This window comes from Grus americana, chromosome 1 (genome assembly GCF_028858705.1).
Source record: "Grus americana isolate bGruAme1 chromosome 1, bGruAme1.mat, whole genome shotgun sequence".
Lineage (NCBI taxonomy): Eukaryota > Metazoa > Chordata > Aves > Gruiformes > Gruidae > Grus > Grus americana.
In genome coordinates, this window is record NC_072852.1 from 87,238,222 (window position 1) to 87,260,010 (window position 21,789).

At 45.4% G+C, this 21,789-nt stretch overlaps 1 protein-coding gene across 6 annotated transcripts; it reads left to right on the forward strand.

Annotated features, from left to right (window-relative positions):
• Positions 1 to 726: 726 nt before the first annotated feature.
• On the forward strand, positions 727 to 20,936 carry ING4 (inhibitor of growth family member 4). 6 transcript variants are annotated; one of them, XR_008575320.1, is made up of 9 exons: positions 727 to 913; positions 17,788 to 17,859; positions 18,063 to 18,229; positions 18,406 to 18,520; positions 18,840 to 18,948; positions 19,273 to 19,420; positions 19,808 to 19,869; positions 20,090 to 20,245; positions 20,339 to 20,936. XR_008575320.1 is itself a non-coding variant. In XM_054812391.1 (9 exons), exons 2-9 carry the CDS (start codon positions 6,934 to 6,936, stop codon positions 20,127 to 20,129), a joined length of 750 nt encoding a protein of 249 aa, XP_054668366.1. In that variant the 5' UTR covers positions 2,040 to 2,125; positions 6,835 to 6,933; the 3' UTR covers positions 20,130 to 20,936. The 6 variants fall into 6 exon arrangements, 5 of the variants coding, with proteins under 5 accessions (XP_054668363.1, XP_054668366.1, XP_054668372.1 ...); XM_054812391.1 differs by lacking the exon at positions 727 to 913 and adding exons at positions 2,040 to 2,125; positions 6,835 to 6,970 and having other exon boundaries at positions 20,090 to 20,936; XM_054812388.1 differs by having other exon boundaries at positions 20,090 to 20,936.
• Positions 20,937 to 21,789: the final 853 nt, after the last annotated feature.

The following is a 21,789-nucleotide window of genomic DNA, read 5'->3' on the forward strand; positions in this document are numbered from 1 at the left end:
AGTTCTTTCATAATTGCATGTGTGGCCTCACCCTCTTGAGCTACAAGCACAGTACCATACCGTGTCACATGTAATCACTGGCAAAGGACAGACTGGGGAAAGATTCCTGAATGCTGTAGTGAGAAGGCCTCTAACCTAGAGGTGACACGTGGTGCGTAGTCATGAAAGCAGGTCTGGCAAGACGGAGAAAAAGACAGCATGGTCACATTTATTTCATTGCTTTTTTTGTTTGTTAGGTATGTTAAGTTTGTACCACAGTCATTTTACAGCAAAGACAGTCTCTGTTGATAACATAGCAGTAGCTACTGATCACTAGTAAATTAAACGGTGAATGGAACGAGATGGTGCCGTAACAAACTAACAGCACTTCCTCACCCAGATTACCCAGAGGGAGTGCCCAGCCAGGCTATTGCCAATTATTCGAAGCCAGGAGAGACCTCCATAGCCTCCAAAAGACGAAGCCCGTTTCTTTGGGCGCGGCGATGAAGGCAGCAGGTATTTACCCTCCCACTGCTCAGGGGAATCGGATCAAGGCAGCCCCGGGCCTGCCCCTGCCCGCTGCCTCCCCCCCGGACCCAGCAGCGGAGCGGCCCCGACTGACCCCGCAGGGCACGCTCCCTCCGCCACCCCCGGCGGGGCCCTGGGGCTGGTGCTGCTGGAGGACCCCCAAAAGCCGTGTGGCGACCCCGCCCGCCGTCCTTCCTCGCCTCTGGGGACGAGGGCAGCCCCACAGAGCCCAAAATGTCGGCACGAGCGGAAGCGCGCGGGAAGGCGGACGGATGCGGCTTCCGCAGCCGGGCAGCGCTGCTTCCGGGGGGGGAGGGGGGCGCCGGCGTCCGGCTCCCGCCGGAAGCGCCCGTGTGTGCAGGGCCCAAGATGGCGGCGGGGATGTACCTGGAGCACTACCTGGATAGTAAGAGCCGCCGGGGGCGGGGCCGAGGGCCGCGGCTGGGGCCGCCCGGTCACGGACAGACCGCGGCTCGGGGCGGGGCCCCGCGGGGCCGAGCTCTGCCGGGGGGCTGACCGGTCCCCGGGGAGCCCGCGGCCTGCTCCGACCCTCTCGGGCGGCAGCGTTGCCCGGCTGTCCCCGGCCCGGCCGTGAGGGCCCCGCCGCTGCCCGGTCCTGGGGGCCGTGAGGAGAGGCCCTGTCCGCCGCCCGCTGCCCGACGCGTAGAGGCGTCTTGGGGCTGCTTAGAAACTGTGGCAGCGGCTTGGGTGGCCCGCCCGGAGCGCCGGTATGGGCTGCTTCGCCGCCGCGGGGCAGGGCTCGGCTGCGGCTCCTGCGGGAGCCCGGCCCCGCTGCGGTCCGTGAGTGCTTGGTTTGATCCCGGAGGAAGGAGCTCGGTGCTGCTCCAGCTGTCTTTCGGGAGCGGCAGCATGGCTGTCAGTGGCTTTCCCGGGATAAACTGCAGGGCTGGTGAAATCAACCAACGATAACTTTTGTATTAGGGAGGTAGCTTCGGTAGCTTCCTTCACTGTCATTTTAAAAAGTGCAGTCCTGCTTTGCTGGTGGAAGAAGAACTCTGTAAATACTAATGGAGTTGGTAGCGTTATCTGAGCCCTCTTATGATATCATCCTACTTTTAGGTGCTTATAACTTTTTCAGACTCAGACCTTTGGGGGATAAGACTTTGAATATGTGGGTTTTTCTCCCCTGCATTCCTAAAATAGTCAGTAGACTAATCAAAGGAGTAGCTTTTGAAGGAACATATTTCTGGGTTAAGATTTGGTAACCTGTTCTTTGGTGAATGCTGTTTTCATGTTTTCCTTTTGATCCGGTGTCAGCACTAGAAACGGGGGAGCATGTTGATGGGTTGGTGTGTTTTAAGCATGGTAGTACTGGCAGTGTGTCTTTTACTTCACTATACCTGGCCAAGTTAAATCTCTTGCCATCTGTTTGCATCTGCTTGGTAGCACTGGAGCTTGGTTCTTCAGAAGTTTTGTTACACTCAGTTTCCTCTAGCACAGAGTAGATACAGTGTCGACGTAGAGACAAAGGGTCTCATTCCTTGTGGCTGCAGTGCTCCTTTTGTCATTAGGAAACATCTTGTGAATTGAATTAAGAAGTTCAAGAACCATAATGATGATTTGCTGCGAAGGCTGAAAAGAAGCTCAAAGTGAACAGGCAAGTATATTGATCTAGGAGCTGTGAGGAAGGAGGATGCAAAAGCCAGGAAGAAGAGTTGGATGGGGAGGCAGATTGTTATAGAGGAGCAAGGATTGCTGAGCAAAGATGATGTTCTGCTCTTCTCATTCTGTTGTGGAAGGCTACAGTTGACTGAGACTCTTCAGCAAAGTTGGCCAGGAGTTGAGAAGACAGGGGCTAGACAAGAGGAGAAAGAAGCAGATGGACAAGGAGTAAATGTGTGGGGAGGATGCAGGGTTTTTCTACTGGGAGAGCACAAATGTATTTTGAGAAAGAGCTGCAGCGTGAAGATAAAGGAGTGAAAGACTGTGTTTGCAGCTGATAGGCAGAGATGAGAAAGATGCAGCACCGAGTGTGGAGAGGTATGGTAGGTACCAAGTCAAAGAGAAAAGAAGCTGTAGAAAGGCTTGGTGGTTCAAGAGTGCTCCCACCAAAGCCAAACATTCTGGATCTCATTGTCACTGTCAGCTAAAATTGATGACCCCCCCTGAAAATTCCTGTGTTCCCCTGTAGTACAAACTTGCACAGAAAATTAGAAACTCTTACTTTCTTTCTCAGCTGAGATGTGTGGTCCTGCAATTGAATTAGAGATTCTCGTCTTGTTGAAAGCGAACATTAATACAGTGGTGTAGACTGTCATTTTTAAGGTGTCTTGCTTAAATAATAGTAACATGCACAACTTAAAAATACTTCAAAAAATCTGGCTACAAAGATGTTAGGAAGAACAAAGCAACTTTGACTGCAATGGTTTAGCCTTTTTTGTGTACTCCTACAGCTCATAAGGCCTTTTTTGATTTTGTCTGGTGTCCCGTATAGTATATGCAACATTACTTCCCTTTGTTAGCTAATTGTAAGACAGTTGCTGTGCTTAATCTAGAGTTTCTTTCATAAAAGCACATCATATCAAAGAGCATCCATCTCAGTCATCAGTAAGTTAGTTTGCTGATAGACTTTCCTGTCCTGGTTTTGTGACATTTGTCTGTAGCTAATTTTCACAGTTCCAGTATTTAGTCATTGCACTTATAAAATGTTTTACCTGTTATGTTGAAGTGTCCCCTTATTAAAAATTTCTTCCCTGTGTAGATTGCAATTGATTAAGTCTTAACCTTCTTTCTGGTAACATAGCAAAAAAAAAAAAAAAATTGCTTGTGATAACAGATTTTTCAGTTTTCTGATTAGCCGTATTGTTCTTCTCCAAGCCTGCTCTACTCTTTTGACATCTTACTTGAACTTCTGACTCTCTGAAAATGCATGCAGTCTTTTAGTAATCAGTGTTCTTCACAGTACTAATTAAAGAAGTAAGGTTATTGTTCTTCTGTTGGGTATACCCTTATCCATGTTTGCCATTGCATTTCAGCTGGGAGCTCATGTTCAGTTAACTATCTACTGTGACGTTGATATGATATAGTCTTTCTTAGAAATACGGTCCAGCATCCTTTATCCATCACTTACATTGCTCATTCCTAAATTTATTATTCTCCGTAAGAGTTGATGGAAAGTATCTGTTTGCATTCGGGCTGTCTCTTGCTGTCCCAGTGGTCTGTTCCTTCCATTCTTGTTCTTCCAATCTGTATCTTACTTCCAAGTGACCAACTTTTCTTTTTTTGGATCAAGAACTGCTTCCTGCATGATTTACATGAGTGGTGCAGCCGCTGCTGATAGTTCTCTGTAATGCATTCTAAAGCCTTATGTAGCCATTTAAAGTACTTTTAATCTATCTCATGTTTGAGGTTTTTTGTATTCTAGCTTGTTATGCAAGATGCTTTCTGATACTATATTGAGTATTTAATGTGAGTTGCTGTTTAATCACTTCAAAAAATTATTTTCACTAATGAAATGTATATTCTAACCAAAAAAGGTCCAATCAAGCAAGTTTGGTTTAACACTTAATCTGTATTTTCACCTTCATTTAATTCTTTGAGATGATCTCAGATCAGCGGTTTCATTTCTTTTCATGCCTGCCTGAGAGTGTTCAGTTTCCCACTCGCTTCTCCCCTCCCTTTTTTTTTAATCATTTCAGTATTTTAAAAACATGCAGTTCAATTTTAAAGTAGTTCACTAATGTTCCAAAACTTCCTGAAAATTGATACAAACAAATAGTCCAAAACCTTTGGTCAGCTCTTTCAAAAATATCTAATATTTACATTTAGTTCTTGCAATTGAATTATTTCAGTATTATAGTGCTAATGTAGACACAGTTTTCAGTTGATTTTTTTTTTTTCCTCCCACAGTTTCTCTTTTGTATGGTTTAGTGGCTGAATCTGCTCAGGGAATGAATGAGGAGTGTGTGATGAATGAGGGCAGTTGTTTGTAGGACCTCTTCAAATCCTTGAAAAAAGGAAGGTGTATAATGAATTAAGTGAAGATTGTAGGAAGTGAAAAGGTGGCCTCGTGCATTTTGAGGCAGTTGAATAGCAGTCTGACAAAGGGAAGTTTGGTGTTTGTATTTATTTTGGGGGTCATGCTTTTTACAGGTTTTCCATGCATAGATTGTGTTTCCCTCAGATTATGAGTAAAAAGTTGTAGTCAGAGGAGCAGATGTGCAGAATGCTCATAGCTGCAACTGAAGTCACCTTTAAACAGATAATTCTGAAAAGTCAGGCTATGTAGCATTTTTAGACATTCTAAGAGGTGGGTTTGTAATTAGCTGGCTTTCTTGGCTTTAATCTCTTTGCATCAGTGAATCCCTTGACCTTCATTTTATTGGTAAGGGAAGTGGGCTACTCCACAGCAGTGTTGTGAAAAAAGCATTCTAATGCCACCAAAATGAGCACCTTGAAAAGCTGATTACCAGTTTTCAGATTGAGGTTTGGGTTGTGTATGTGTGACTCTGTATTGAGCAAAGAGAATAAAATAAAACTTTGAATCACTGCTCAGTTACTGAGAGTGAGAAATGTCTTGTATGAAAATGTCATGCAGTTAGGTAATTAAAAACTATGTTAAATGCACGAGCGGTCTGACAAAGCTATGCATGCAGCCTCAGTTGTTTCAATTAATAAATTTTGAGTTCTCTACTTTGGACATCTAAAGTTCTTTTTCAGGAGATTTTTGTAGAATAGCCAACCTAACAACAGTTCTCTCGGTAAAAGGTGTCTGGCAGTTTCTTAGGTCTGGTATTTCAGTAGCTTTCAAGTCCTTTCTGTAATTTGAAACTGGGTTTAGACCTAGGATTAGGCATGCCTTTGCTCTAAGCTGTTCATTGCAAAATATATCTGTCTGAAATGTGTTATGCTCCTAGCAGATGTTTTTGCAGCAGAAAAATATGCACATTCCTTCTGTGCTAAACATCCTGACAGAGGAACTCTGTATCTTGTCTACTCTGATCACCTTCCTTCCTTCCTTCCTCCTACTGAAGCTGCCCCTTCAATGACTGTACCGAGCCAAAGGATTCAGGGAAGGGGAAGAGGAATGTTTCTTGTTCCATTTCTCTTCTTCATGAGTGTTTTTGAGCATGGCTCTTTCCTCAGTTCTCTTCAGTGGCTGAAGATAAGCATGAAAAGATTTCCATTTCTTCAAATACTGTCCTCCTCCTGGTCTCTCAACCATTTTATGCCTGTTTCTGAGGGGAGAAAGCAAGATACTGAAGTGCTTTCCCTCACACCAAGAAAGCAGTGCAGCTTTAGTAAGGGAAGAACTACGCGTGCAAAGGAGTTAGAGATGTAGGCAGGAATGGAGAAAACAGTGTTTTGTGATGAGAAAACTGAATGTGCATGAAGATTCATTAGAGGAGTTTGTGCTTGCTTGAACTTGAGTTACTGTGCTTGACTCAGTATTTGCTCTTGTACTGGGTTAGAAATACTGTAGTGGAGGCTTTGAGGGGGAGAAAGGAAGGGTGACTAATACAGATTTTCCAGAAGATGAGATGCAAATGCTGAGTTTTCTTCATGTATGGAATTTTCAAGAGGATCGCAGAGCTTCTTTGTAATCAGCATCATTGAAGTACACATCTTCAGAAAACAGTCCCAAATAGTTTTCTACAAGTCTCTGTTTCTATGTGAATGTGCCATGAGTGTAGGGATTATCTTTATACTAATGGAACTGGTGTGCAACCACATGTATTTTCTACCATCAGTGCTTCCCTGTTTGCCCACCTACTGGGTATCAGAATAAAGTAAGTATATTTAGTGACAACACACAAGTTGTGTGCAAGGCATGTACATCAACTGTTTGGCACCTGAATTTATTATGAAATGACCTCTCTGCTCACCTACCTGTGCTCTACTGCTGAGGTCATATCTGCATCAGATAGCTGAAGAGAATGGAAGGGCCGTGTTTGTGCATATGCTTTCTGAAGTAGTCAAACAGCACCTTCCCTGCTGGTTCCAGCCATCAGTGTCCACCACATGTGTTCCTGCCTGGGCTGATGAGGCTGTTGCTTTGCCTTGCTAAATGGGGAGCACACATTGTTCCAGCTGGGAAGTGTGTGCCAGACTGGAAGGAAGTTCAAATTTCCATATGGTTGAACTGGTCTGTTACTGAACAAATGTCAGGATAAAATGTTGGAAAGGAATGGTAACAAAACAATAAAAAAATGTTTCCATCTTCCCCTACCCCAAACCTCTGAGGAACTTGATTTTGCCAGCATTCGGCCTAAATTAGATCTAAATGCTTGGGAGAGTCATCAGCAGAGGGCTAGTAACCTTGGTGAGCTTGAGAGGTAGAAGGATGTTGCTGACCTGTCTACTCAGATGGCTGTTGGATATTCATTCTTGGAGTCTTGGAGGCCACCAGTCAGGACCTGTTCCAGAAGCAGACACTAGGACATATCTGCCTCAGTGAAGAGGGTGATGGAGACAGCAGACTTAGATGATGAGTCCTCAGCTGGTAAGTTAACATGGTACTGTGTAGTCATTTTCTTCTGAGTTTTTCCCCTTTTTTTATACTGATTAGGGAGACATCAAGTTTCCTTTGCTCTCCTTCTATTTGCATGTGTCAACAGGCACATAGAATGGTACCAATTCAGGGCTTGTCAATCACAGAATCATAGAATGGTTTGGGTTGGAAGGGACCTCAAAGATCATCTGGTTCCAACCCCCCCTGCTGTGGGCAGGGACACCCTCCACTAGACCCCGTTGCCCAAAGCCTCATCCAACCTGGCCTTGAACACTTCCAGGGATGGGGCCTCCACCACCTCTCTGGGCAACCTGTTCCAGTGCCTCACCACTCTAACAGTAAAGAATTTCTTCCTAACATCTAATCTAAATCAACCTTCCTTCAGCTTAAACCCATTACCCCTTGTCCTGTCACTACACTCCCTGATAAACAGTCCCTCACCATCTTTCCTGTAGGCCCCTTCAGGTACTGGAAGGCCACAATTAGATCTCCCCGGAGCCTTCTTTTCTCCAGGCTGAACAATCCCAACTCTCTCAGCCTGTCCTCACAGGAGAGGTGCTCCAGCCCTCTGATCAGCTTCATGGCCCTCCTCTGGACTCACTCCAACAGCTCCATGTCTTTCTTGTACTGGGGCCCCCAGAGCTGGATGCAGTACTCCAGGTGGGGTCTCACCAGAGCGGAGTAGAGGGGCAGAATCACCTCCCTCGACCTGCTGGTCACACCTCTTTTGATGCAGCCCAGGACACAGTTGGCTTTCTGGGCTGCAAGTGCACACTGCCAGCTCGTGTTGAGCTTCTCATCGGTCAATACCCCCAAGTCCTTCTCCTCAGGGCTGATACTAGAAAACTTATGCCAGTGTAAGCACAGAGCAACAGGAGCAACATACGTTCTTTTGAAGTCATCATCTTTCTCCAACAACTGACATGGGAATGTCGTTTCATTCCTTGATAACATTAGCTAACCCAGTAAAATAGGATTATTCTTTCAGAATAGCTACATCTGTCTAGATTTTCCTCTGTGTAGCTTCATCAAATGAAGGTATGATGTGTATTGTTATCTTAATGCTCTTAGAGGGTTGGGTGTGATGTCAGAACTTGCTGTAGGCTAGCCCTTGATTCCTTCCCAGTCCTGTTACTACCTGGCTGCATTCCAAATTCCCCAGCAGTTCTTTTATCTCTCACTTTACATACTGTCATTATTCTTATCCCTTCCCCAATGTTCATGTAGCCATACCCTTCTGTTACCTCTATAGTTTCTCACATCATACTTCTGACATGCAAATCTCAAAATAAATCACGTCTATATTCAACACTTTTAGTGTAGTGAAAGATGCCTTTCACCTTACCAAGACATTGGATTAGTTGCATCTGTGATGCAGCACACATGATCTATGGAAAATTACAAAAGATCTCATGCAGGGGAGAGGATTTGGTGATTCATAGGCATCATTTATTTCTGTGTGAAAGCTACTGGCACAGCCCACACTAAGCTAATACATTTATTATTGTTAATGACTAGTTTATTTAGAATTGATTTTGTTGTTGACTGGTATTTATCAGAGCTGATACAAGATGGCTTTAAAAGACAAAGCATACTGTGTTTTCTCTGCATTTCTTCACTTACCCATCAGCAAATCTGATGTGACCATTTTGGCAAACAGCCCTGTGATCTCTTTGGTGGTGGTCCCTGCCTTTGGAGATCTGTGACAGGCTGGAAACGGCTGGAGTGCTGTGAGTCTCATTTGACATGTCAGCCTTCCAAGTCCTCCAAGCTTCTGAAATCAAAGTTGATCTTTAACACAGCAGTAAAGATCCCTTTTCTGACAGTTAGCAACGTTGCCTCGTATCTTGCCTTTGGATGCTGTAATATTGAACTAATGTAGTAAGAAACAGACAAAAAGAGCCCCCCTCTCCTCAAGAAGAGAGTACACTTTTTGGGGGAGTATTAGGTTTCTGTGGCTGTTTCATTGACCGTCCTTGCTGACCAAGACCTGTTTCTTTAGACTGTATCTGACTTAGATGCGCCTGGATGGACTAGTGTGCAATGCACTGGCCCAAATTCCTGGTTGCCCATGGGCAAGTCAGTCCCCCATGCAACTGAGTACCCCATTTGTAAAAATGTAGATAGTACTATCCCTTACAGAGGGGTGTTGTGAGGGTAATGTTACAGGTTAGGATGCATGTATTGCAGTAGATTTGAGCCATATATGAATAGAGAGGAAGTTATATATCATGCTCATGCACCAATTTCAGTAAACTGCATAGGAAGATACATAATTAGCTGAGAACACAGGACAGTGGAAGCAGCACTTTAAAAGAGTTATACTCTCTAAAAGGAGGGATGGAGGGATATACAAGACATCCTTTCCCTTAATGAGGAAGCAAGGAAGCTTCTGAAGATTGCTGTAAGCCAGTCGCCCTGCAGTACACTCCAAATGCTATGAAATTCTGAGAGTCATGGAGCACCAAAAACTCCTATGTGCTTCCCCTGCAAGATCCCAGCCAATTTCCTATCTCAGGGGGCAAAGAACTTACCCTCTCATTGTGGCAGTCCCTGGCACAAGCAGGACTTTTTTTAATTACTGTCAGCAATGTGGTGTTATAAAGTGTGCTGAAGTCTGTATTGTTCAATAAAGCAACTGTGTTTATGTTTCAAAATGGATTTTCACATTTTTTAATAAATCTAAGCATACATCTGAACAAGGTAGGTGAACAGATGTCTCAGGAGAGGCACTGTGTATTTGTATAGTGCTTGGTGCAGTGGATCTCTTTTTAGGAATTTGGACATTGTCACAATACAAACCCATTGTTTGGCACAGTTAAATGATGTGCTATGGGAGAATGAAGCACAGTGGAAGTTATCAGGTTGTGTTGGCTTGGTCTGTGTGTGTGCATGTGTCCTGGTTTTGGCTGAGATAGTTAATTTTCTTTCTAGTAGCTGGTAGAGTGCTGCATTTTGGATTTAGGATGAGAATAATGTTGGTGATACACGGGTGGGTTTAGTTGTTGCTGGGTAGTTGTAGTGCTTACAGTAAGTCAAGGACTTTTCAGCTTCCCACGCCCTACCAGGCGCACAAGAAGCTGGGAGAGCACAGCCAGGACAGCTGACCCAGACCAGCTGGAGGGATATTCCCTACTGTATAACCTCATGCTCCATGTATAACTGGGGAAGGTAGCCAGGAGGTGGGATTGCTGCTTGGAAACAGGTTGGGCATCGGGGTGGTTTTTTTTCTGGAGGTGGTGAGCAATTGCATTTGTGCATCACATTATTATTATTATTACTTCTTTGTTATCCTATTAAACTGTCTTTATCTCAATCCATGAGGTTTTTTTCCATTCTCCTCCCCATCCCCTTGGGGGTGGCGGGGGGGAGCAGCTGCGTGGTGCTTAGTTACTGTCTGGTGTTAAACCGCAACAGTCCTTTTTGGCACCCAGTGTGGGGCACAACGGGTTGAGATAACGACAGATCTGACCAGAGCGCATTAGAACAAATTTGTTATAAGCGTTCATTATATTAGGTAAATAGTCGCTGGTCACAGCGTTGATTCATTCTCCCTCGCAGTCGTTGCGCGTGTTCACAGAGCTGTGTTATGTAACACCTGACTTGCCGTATGTGTTCCCCGTTGTGGTGTTTGTCATCTCTGCGTGCTGGGTCAAGGTTATTATTGTGGCGTACTTTGTAGTACTGACTTGTGATATGATAAACCTGTTGGTCGCGAGACTAATCTCAGCATTGCCATCATCTCCGTACTTCGGGAGCCATCTGTTGGAAGCTATTAATAATTACACTTCTCTCTTTTTCTCCTCGGAGAGCCAATATGTGGGGGAGACACCTTCCTTCACCTTCCCCTTCCCCTCCAGGCTAATTACAACAGCTCTTGAGAATGTTGAATATCCTTGGGATGTTCAAACCAGCATGTTCCTATTGCTATGTCTCCTGAATGTAGTTCAGGTCTTGTTTAAGGTTAAACTACTATTTAAGAATACCACCCAGAGATTAACCCCAGTGACAGGTGCTGCGGCTACTCCAACCACCACGAGAGGCACTGCCACTACTCCAGCCTCCATGATAAGCACTGCGGCTACTCCAACCCTGGCTATGTGTACTGCGGCTGCTCCAACTCTGGCAACAGGCACTGCAGCTGAACCAGAGAACCAACCTTTGCCGGTATCAGTCGCCCCATACAGAAGAAGAAATACAAAAAATCAGCTTGCTTAGTAAGGGATGACCAATGAACCAGGACCATCAGGAGACCAGGAGGAAGAGGCAAAACCAGAGGTAATCACCCAATCCCTGTCCCTGAATGAGCTGCAAGATATGCGAAAAGATTTCAGGCGAGCAACTTGTCACCTGGCTGCTCTGATGCTGGGATAACGGGGCCAGTAGCCTGGAATTAGAGGGTAGGGAGGCCAAGCAGCTGGGACCCCTGTCGAGGGAAGGGGCATTGACAAGGTGACTGGGAGAAAGACACAGGCCTTCAGCCTCTGGAGGCAACTTCTGTCAGGCGTGAAGGAAAGGTATCCCTTCTGTGAAGATGATGTATGTCATCCAGGCAAGTGGACCACCATGGAGGGAGGTATCCAGTACTTGAGGGAATTAGCCATGTGAGTCATGGTTTATTATGACCTGGACAATATGCAGGTACCCACAGATCCAGATGAAGTCCAATGTACCCAACCCATGTGGCAGAAGTTTGTACGTAACGCACTGTTGTACACCAGTTCATTGGCAGTGATGGACTGGGAAGACAAAGAGGCACCAACAGTGGATAAATTGGCTAGCCAAATCCAGCAATACAAAGAAAGTCTCTCTCCCTCCCTCGTCTCAGCTGTGCAGAAACTGTCCTGGGATTTCCAGCAATTCAGAGAGGATATGTCCTACTCCTCACCTGTACAGACCAGTATCTCAGCTATTAGGAGTAAGCATTCCTCTGATCAAGAGGGAGGATGTAGAGGCACCCTGTGGTTTTACCTGTGTGACCACAGATAGGACAGGATGAGGTGGGATGGAAAACCCACCATGACTCTACAGTCATGAGTATGTGAGTTGCAAGGGAAAGCAATCACAAATGGGCATTCTTCCAGAAAATTGTGACTCCAGTCTCCTGTGGGCAGTTCCCCAGACAGAGCAGAAGGGCTGATCTTACTTCTGATCTTATGGAAGGAGCTTCTAATTCGTATTGACAAGAAGCGAGTAACAAGGATGGGATTTGAATCCACATGCGCCACACAAACCCATTCATCAGTAATGAATACGATGACCAGGACTAGAGGGGCCCTGCCTCCAGCCAGGTGGAGGAAAGGGACAACGGGGTTTATTGGACTGCGTGGATCCGATGGCCTGGCACGTCAGACCCCCAGGAGTATAAGGCCCTAGTGGACACTGGTGCACAGTGTACCCTAATGCCATCAAGCTGTGAAGGGGCAGAACCCATCTATATTTCTGGAGTGACAGGGGGATCCCAACAGCTGACTGAACTGGAGGCTGAAGTGAGTCTAACTGGGAAAAGCACCCCATTGTGACTGACCCAGAGACTCCATGCATCCTTGCCATAGACTGCCTTAGGAGAGGGTATTTCAGGCACCCAAAAGGGTACCAGTGGGCTTTTGGCATAGCTGCCTTGGAGTCGGAGGAAGTTAAATGGCTGTCTACTTTGCCCAGTCTCTCGGAGGACCCTTCTGTTGTGGAGTTGCTGAGGGTTGAAGAACAACAGGTGCCAGTCACTACCACAACAGTGCACTGGTGGAAATATTGCACCGAGATTCCCATCCATAAGCTGATTCATCAACTGGAGAGCCAGGGAGCAATCAGCAGAACCTGCTCACCCTTTAACAGTCCCATATGGCCAGTGCAAAAGTCCAATGGAGAGTGGAGACTGACAGTAGACTATTGTGGTCTGAATGAAGTCACGCTGCCAATGAGTGCTGCCATGCCAGATGTACTAGAACTTCAATATGAACTGGAGTCAAAGGCAGCCAAGTATGGCACAACTAATATCACAAATGCGTTTTTCTCAATCCCTTTGGTGGTAGAGTGTAGGCCTCAGTTTGCTTTCCCTTGGAGAGGCGTCCAGTACCCCTGGAGTTGAATGCCCCTGGGGTGGAAACACAGCCCCACCATTTGCTATGGACTGATCCAGACTGCACTGGAACAGGGCAAGGCTCCAGAACTCCTGCAATACATTGTATGGGGCAACACAGCAGGAGTTTCTGAGAAAAGGAAGAAAATAGGATGAGAATAATGTTGGTGATACACGGGTGGGTTTAGTTGCTGCTGGGTAGTTCTGATGCTTACAGTAAGTCAAGGACTTTTCAGCTTCCCACGCCCTACCAGGCACACAAGAAGCTGGGAGAGCACAGCCAGGACAGCTGACCCAGACCAGCTGGAGGGATATTCCCTACTGTATAACCTCATGCTCCATGTATAACTGGGGAAGGTAGCCAGGAGGTGGGATTGCTGCTTGGAAACAGGTTGGGCATCGGGGTGGTTTTTTTTCTGGAGGTGGTGAGCAATTGCATTTGTGTATCACTTGCTTTTTTGGGTGGGTTTTTTTTTGGGGGGAGGGTATTTTTTTCCCTTGTTATCCTATTAAACTGTCTTTATCTCAACCCACGACATTTTTTTCCATTCTCCTCCCCATCCCCTTGGCGGGAAGGGATGAGCAAGCAGCTGTGTGGTGCAACTGGGGCTAAACCACGACAGTATGTCAAAGTTAACATCAGAGTTAGGTAGCTGAAGTTTAAATGTCAGTTTCCTACACTTGATACCCCACATGTGTTTCTCAAATGAAAGAAATAAAAAAAAAATGATTGGAGGGGATGGAGAGTGGTGATGGATTCTGACTTTTGGAGACTGAGAGCATGTGGTTCTTAAGGGACAAGACAGCGTGGCTATGGATGCCTGCATGTGGTGGGAGAAGAGGGAATGGGAGAAGGAGTGACAAGGAAAAAGGAGAATAAAAGAGATGAAAGAAGAGTGGGGGTAGTGAAGTTATAAGAATTAAGGAAAGGAAAGACCATAGGGTAAGGTAGAGAGACTTTTATGTGTAATAAGAAATGAGAACAAGGTAAGAAAAGGAAGGGGTGGAAAAATCTCAGACATCTGTGCTGATGGTTTTCAGGGTAATCGTACTGTGACAGGAATGAGTGGGGCACAGTGGGGCTGTGCATGGCTCTGGGTGCATCTGTGCAGATGGACATGGTTGCATTAATGCCAGCCCACACTCTGGGCCAAGCTGCTCACCTTGCTAGCACTTTCTTCACTGTACATCTTCATGATCCTCCTCTTCCCCTCTTGCTGCTATGCCATTTGTGTTGAAACAGGCTCTCGCTTTTATTTTTTTCTGTCAGATTGTTGCCTATCTGGGACAAAGTGACTGCCCTTCACTGCCCTCATCTCTAGTGATCAAGGATGCTTGTAGAGTGTTTTTTCTTTACTATGATCCATTTCAGAATCTGGGATTTAATTGGATATTTCACAATATATAGTATTTAGTCATGAAAAGCTTAAGTCTGTCTTATAAGAAGAAGAAAGAGCAAGTTAATTGTAAAGGAAAAAGGAGAAATTCAGGAGGAAATGAAATTATATAAATATCATGAATGTTTTTTAGAAAGACTGAGGAAAAGTGTGTTTTGTTAGTAGGAATGATGAAATGGAAATGTAACTCTTAGATTTTTTTTTATTTTTTTTTTTTTTTTAGTGGGACTGTTAGAGTGGTGATGTCTGATAGCGAGGCACAGAACAGGCCAAGCAATTTCAGCAAGTGTTCTGACCACTGTGATAAATTCTGTGATGCAGAGCATCACTTTTGTTTAAGGATACACAAGAGCTTTCGAGTTAAGCTGTGGATAGTAAAAAACTTCCCCATAGTTAGATTAAACTGTATGCCGTACAAATAGTTTGTTGCTCAGTTAAAACTTGCTTAGCTGCAGCTTTATCTTGTTATGCTCTTTGTTCTTGCCAGAGTCTCTCTGGATCATAATTTGTAGTGGTGTACTTGGCTTCTTTCCACTTTGAGTTGAATAGATAAAGCATCTTTATAACAGTTCTGATTATACTGTCCGTCACTTGTTTTGTTTTCTCCCAATTTATTGATGAAGCAATTACAGAAAGTTGGTCCAATAATAGATTTGCAGAGTGAAACATTTTTCTGGGCTTTTAGGAAATCATTTTTGTGGTTTTAGCAGGGAAGGAGTTCAAATGACAAGGGTTTGTCTTGTCAGTCCCCGTGGAACCCTGCCCAGCTAACGAGCCTCTGGAAGATTATTGCTTGACTGGTAAATGATCCGCCAACTGTGTCTGTGCTGAGCATCTCCTAGGCCAGGGCCAGATAACGCCTCTCTCTGCGCTGCCGAGAGCCGCCGGGAGCAGAGCGCCCTGCACGCGTGGAGGCAGGTAACGAGGCAGGGGAGCCCCTGGCCTGGCTGAGGGGCTGGCAGTCAGGGGAAGAGGTGCTGGGAGGAGTTTCTGACGGATAGATGGCACGGGCTGAAAAGATGAGCCCAGGCACATAGAGGCAAAGGGAAGACAGAGGCTTTACAGATGAGGGAATGTGCTGCAGTTAATGACAGGTGGTGGCAGATTTTTACAGTAACAGCTGTGAAAACTGGAGCACAGTCCCTTTCAGGTTCTGTAGCAGAAGCAAACTCCTGCCCGAGTTTCTCCCACTGCAAGAACATCGCTGTGAAATGTGGCCGTAACCTCGTGTGGGGTTGTTCTGCCCAGAGAGTAGCATCTTACTGGTTTTTGTGCCAGCTCGAGTGCTCACTCTATATAAAGGTTTCTAGCCCTGCTGATGGAAAACTGACTGTACCTAGTGGAATTTGTGCTTTTACTGACTTTCCTTTTTAGAAGAGAAAAAGAAATTACATTAATGTTTTTTTAAAACAACAAAGTCAAGAATTTAGAAGTCGTGATCTTCCAGGATTAATAAACGCAGTGTAAATTTGCCATATTGTGTGCAGTGCAAGAACAGATACTGTTTTTCTCTAGAGGATACCTGTCTTGTCTTCTGCAGGGGATGCTTTGGAGAGAAATGAAAAGTAGCGTGCTGCTGTGTGACCCACGTTTCATTTGCTGTATAGATCGAAAGGTTTGGAGTTGGGGCTGGGGATGACAGGAAGGAAAAAAGCATGGTTTTGAGATTCCCGAGCTGGATTTCATCCCTGCCATAAGTTCCCTTTGAAGCAATAATAATTTTCAGCATTGTGTCCCTGTTGTCTTCTGAGATACTTTTTTGAGCCATAGAGATGTAATCTGGTAGTCGGCTACTTGAACCTTGTGTGAAGTCTGTCATGCTGGACAAATGTGGAAGTACCAAATTTAGGAATTTGCAGGCAGCCTTATTTTTGCCACTTACTAATTTTCTGAGAATTTAATTTTGTACTGTTAACTATCCTTGAATGCAGGCAGGCGATGTGTATGTGCTATGTGATTATGTATCTGGGTACTTAAGGACACCTACTGTCTGAGCATTTCTCAGATACTTAAAATAGCAACAAAAATCTATTGAAGCAATAGCTTGATCACTTGTAAGCATTCTGTATGTAACTTTCTGTATTCTGTTTGTGTGAAAAAATAAGTTAAAGGAACATCTTCTGAGCACAGTGAGGCCCACAATTGTTTTTACTTCTTATAGGAATTAATTTCATGTCCCATGTGTGATACTTGTTAGACCATGCCTCTTGCATGCAGACATTCCCTGACAGCTGATTGCTTTTCAGGGAAATGTCTCTGCTGTAGAAACATGTAGCAGTGAAAATAGAGACTGCTGCTGGGACTGATGTATTAGACAGTTTTAATGATGGATAGACATTCCTTCATTTACACACTCTCTGTGTTGGAGAGTGGGTTCAGGAAGCAGGCACGCTTATGTTGTGTTTCTGAAGAGCTTTTCCCCCCACCTTTTTTTTTTTTTTTTAAACCTGCAAGAGGTTTTTTTTTTTTTTTATTAGATATAAAGGTGACAACAATCAAGCTTGGACTTCAGGTTAATGCAGTGACACTAGATCTCAGTTGGATTAGACAAGCATGGAGAAATGAGAATTGTTTTTATCACATTTGTCAGTTGAGCATCTGGTGATGCCTAGGGGTGAGTAGCGTAGTGCATTGAAAATTAATTGACTATCAACTTCACATTGCTCATTTGGAGCCCTACAAACATTTATTATTCACAATGTATAGCATCATTCCAGGTGTTGGACAGACCACACTGAGATTATGGTGCAGAAGGCAGAACGAGGAACACGTGACAGAGGGTTAAGACTGCTGCTCGCTACTCCCCATCCTGTCTCACGCTTGCTCTTTGGCTCTGCACAAAGTGTGTCCTGTGCCCTATGTGTAAAAGTGATGCAATAAGATGTACTCACTTTTTAGCGAATTAGCATTTGAACAACTTTAATTTTGACATCCTTGTATAGAAATAACTAAAGGGCATTATTTACCAGCTGTTGTACTACTTTTTTCATTACTTAATGGAGTTCTTGGATGGATACATTGTATTATAATCACTGACTTCATTACAAATTTTGTTTTTCTGCTTTCTTAATGTAGGCCTTTCTGCATGGCAGCAGTTTTTTGTTAACTAGTATGTATTATAGAACTATGCTCCTGGATTAAATATATGAAGTTTTTGTAGTCTCTCTCCTTTAGAGTTGACAGTGAATGGAGGCACACTAATGTGCTCCAGGAAAGGGTGTTGGGAATTACTGGACCGGTGTATGTGTTGTTGCCGGTCAAGTTAGCTTTGGCCCTGCCTTGGCATCATGGCCAGGAACCTGACCTCTCCATGTATCCTTCTTTCCCTGCAGGTATTGAGAACCTGCCGTTTGAATTGCAGAGAAACTTCCAGCTCATGCGAGATCTTGATCAGAGGACGGAAGGTGAGGATTAGAGATGGTTTTGTTGACGAAACAGGAAGTATGCAGCTTGCCCAGCGTTTCTTTCCTTTGCCTTTATCACGGGAATCTCAGGGCAGGGGAGGAAACTTGCAACTGCTCTGATCCTTCAGTCTCTCTTAATGGAGGGCACTGTAGTGTGTGTGTATGAACGTGTATTTATGTATTTAATGGTAAACTTGTTTCAGACCTCAAGTCAGAGATCGATAAGTTGGCCACGGAGTATATCAGCAATGCACGGACTTTGTCTTCAGAGGAAAAACTGGGGCTTCTCAAGCAAATTCAGGAGGCCTATGGGAAATGCAAGGAGTTTGGAGATGACAAGGTTCAGCTGGCTATGCAGACCTACGAGATGGTATGAAGGGAAGTGTCTAGTGCTTATTGTATGAAAGACTGTACTACCCCAAGCCTGGAAGGCCCTCATCTCTCTTTTTAGGCCCTACCCACTCTTGCTTCTCAGCTCTTAGTGCAAGCCCCATGCCCTCCTCAGCTCTGTTCTGTGGTAACTCCTGATCACTGTCATCTTTGCAGGTTGATAAGCACATCCGGCGGCTGGACACAGACCTCGCTCGCTTTGAAGCAGACCTGAAGGAGAAGCAGATAGAGTCGAGTGACTATGACAGTTCTTCCAGCAAGGGCAAGAAGAGTGAGTACCACCACTGGGCTGCAGATTGATACAGGAGGCAGCCAAGTGACTATGGAAGTGGTGGGGATGAAGGCAGGCACTGGAGTGGTACAGATCACAGACTGTTACGCTGGAATCTGAAGGACAGGTAAAAAGATGGTGACCTGGGCTCTTCTTGTGTGAGCATATTCGAGGCCACTAGATAAAATTAAGATGGGGTGCATGGCCCAAAGCCAATATACCCTCTGAAGTAGTGTATTTTAGTGCTGGAGAGGTTGTTACTATCAGGTGTCTGTTTTGATGGGGTGGCAGATGCAACACCTTTCTCTCTTCTTACCAGAGGGCCGAGCCCAAAAAGAGAAGAAAGCTGCCCGTGCTCGTTCTAAAGGGAAGAACTCTGATGAGGAGGCACCAAAAACTGCCCAAAAGAAATTGAAGCTTGTCCGCACGTAAGTGCTCAAGGGATTTGTGGGAATGAGGAGCATCACTTGAAATCAGACCAAGGGAGGCCTAGCCAGACTTCCCTGTGAAGGATCTGATCCCCACCCAAACCAGATGGTGTGTCCTTGTCCTTTCTTGGGAAGCAAGAGGAGGGAGACCTTTTAATTCTTTCAGGGGAGTGTGGCATGAAGGGGAAAGCAGGTCACTTCAGTGGAATTTGGTGTATGTGCTTAAAAAGAGAAGTGGCTGTCTCTGGCAAACAAGCATTGTCTTAGACATGAAGAGACTTGAAGCTAGTTATTTTGCTGACCTACTTTATTGCTGTCCTGCAGTAGCACAGAATATGGGATGCCTTCAGTCACCTTTGGAAACGTGCACCCTTCGGATGTATTGGATATGCCCGTGGACCCCAATGAGCCGACTTACTGCCTCTGCCACCAGGTCTCCTATGGGGAGATGATTGGCTGCGACAACCCAGATGTAAGAGCCTGCACTGGATGGAAATGGGGGAGAAGGGAGTGGGGAGAGTCTTCCACGGAAAGTCTTGTCCTGCTTGGGCGGGGTCTGATACAGCAAGCAGTGACAAGAAGGCGGCTTACCTCAAGTAGTTTGGAAGGGCAGAGGAGTGTCTCGCCTCTTTCTTCAGGGTTTTCCTAAAAATGACAGGTTGTTTTCTTGCCCCCACACTTAGCAAGGGAGAAAGGAAGTTCTCTGTGCTAACAATGTATCGGTTGGATGTGAGTCTTCATTCCCTGATCTGCTAGGGATTTAGGAGTTTGTGATCAAATGTGGGGAAACTCCGGTAGCCCAGAAGCAATGATTTCAGAAGAAAACTGCTCTTTAACTGACTGCTCTTCATCCCGACAGTGTTCCATTGAATGGTTTCATTTTGCCTGTGTGGGTCTGACAACAAAACCAAGAGGAAAATGGTGAGTGAACAAGCAACCTGGAGGGCCTGTTGGTCTTTGGAAAGGGGAGGTCCTGGGTGGCAGAAGGGAGAGTACTATATGTAGACGCTTAGAAGACCTCTTAAAGAGGAAAATTTGAATTAAGATTTTGTCAGGGACCTTGGAAAAGGTCCTTTGGGACTGTATGTTTGAGGTTCATGTCATGCCCTAAATGCTGGCTTTTTACTTCCCTTTCTACCAGGTTCTGCCCTCGCTGTTCCCAGGAGAGGAAGAAGAAGTAAAGTCCCGTGAGCTCTCAGCACTGCTGCAGGAGCTCTCTTCCCCCTGCCAGGGCCTCGTCCCAGCTCCCCCAGCCCTTGGGGCCTTGGCTGGGGGAAGTCTTGCCATCCCTGGAATGGTGTGTACCCTCATGGCAGTTCCTGTGTGTTCTGTATCCCTGGTTGCTTCCGAATCCTTAAGGGAGGCCCTCTCTGTGTACTATTCCAAACAGGTCTCTGAACCTCAAAGGGAATGAATGAGGGCACCAGGGTAGCCACCAGATTCCCAGGGATTCAGGTAGCCCCTGATTTTCCTTGGCTTTCCTTCAGCCCCCTCAGAGTTCATTGCCTACTCTCTGCTTAGAGAACAAGGCTATGGGATGGGGGAAGGAAAGGAGGTAAGTCTTCAGCATTTTAGGTCTTTGATTTTCCTGGATCTTTTTCAGGAGAGAGGGAGTAACCAGGCCACTTCTTAATCTAGTGGGCTGGTTGAGAGACTGAAAACCTAATGTACTCCCTATCTTTAACCATTCCACTACTGGCATTGAGCAGCCTCTTTTGTTGGGGAGAGGAGTAGGAGGGAGTGTTTAGAGCTAGCTTTGTCTCTCTTATTCCTGGGGTAAACCTGCTGGTCTGGGAAGCATGTTGTGTGAAGGAGGAAGAATTTCTGACCACAGGGGGAGAAATGGCTTGATCTAGCCTGTCTCCCGGCTCCAAAATTCTGCCTTCCTTCTGTGCAGTGGTGCTTCTCCATTATGTTGATGATGGGAAGTTTGGGGATTCAGGTCCCACTTGTGTAATATGGAGTTAAATAAAGTTCATTGAAACAAATACTCTTTGCCTTGCTATCACCTCCAAAATAAACTGCGGCAATTGGTCTCTTTAGTTATTCTTTCTCTCTCAGCTCTGCTTTTATTCTAAATTATTAATGTTGTACAGGTTTTTCATTTAACAATCCTGAAGAGTGTTAGTGTTAATAAGTGACATTCTGCCTAAGTCAGGCTTGAAAATGTACCTAATGTACTTGCAAATGGTTACTAAGCTTTCTAATGGCTGTGGAAAACATCTGCCCCTTCAGTCGTGCCCTCACAAGAGGGTAGACATTTATTCACATTTTTGTTGGATCATTTACTTCATTGGTTGTCTTCTCTTAAATGAGGAGAGGTGGAGGTTACAGAAGGCCAACCCTCACTGTGGCTGCTGGGCCATCAGGACAAACCACATGCATCCAAGAATCATATTATCACAGAACAGGTTGGAAGGGACCTCAAAGACCATCTAGTTCCACCCCCCCGCCACGGGCAGGGACACCCTCCACTAGACCATGTTGCCCAAAGCCCCATCCAACCTGGCCTTGAACAGTCCCAGGGAGGGGGCATCCACAACCTCTCTGGGCAACCTGTTCCAGTGCCTCACCACCCTCACAGTAAAGAATTTCTTCCTAATATCTGATCTAAATCGACCCTCCTTCAGCTTACGGCCATTACCCCTTGTCCTATCACTACCTGCTCTTGTAAACAAGAAGGCCTTTTCCGTAGGCCCCTTCAGGTACTGGAAGGCTGCTATAAGGTCTCCCTGGAACCTTCTCCAGGCTAAACAATCCTAACTCTCTCAGCCTGTCCTCACAGGAGAGGTGTTCCAGCCCTCTGATCATCTTTGTGGCCTCCTCTGGACTCACTCCAAC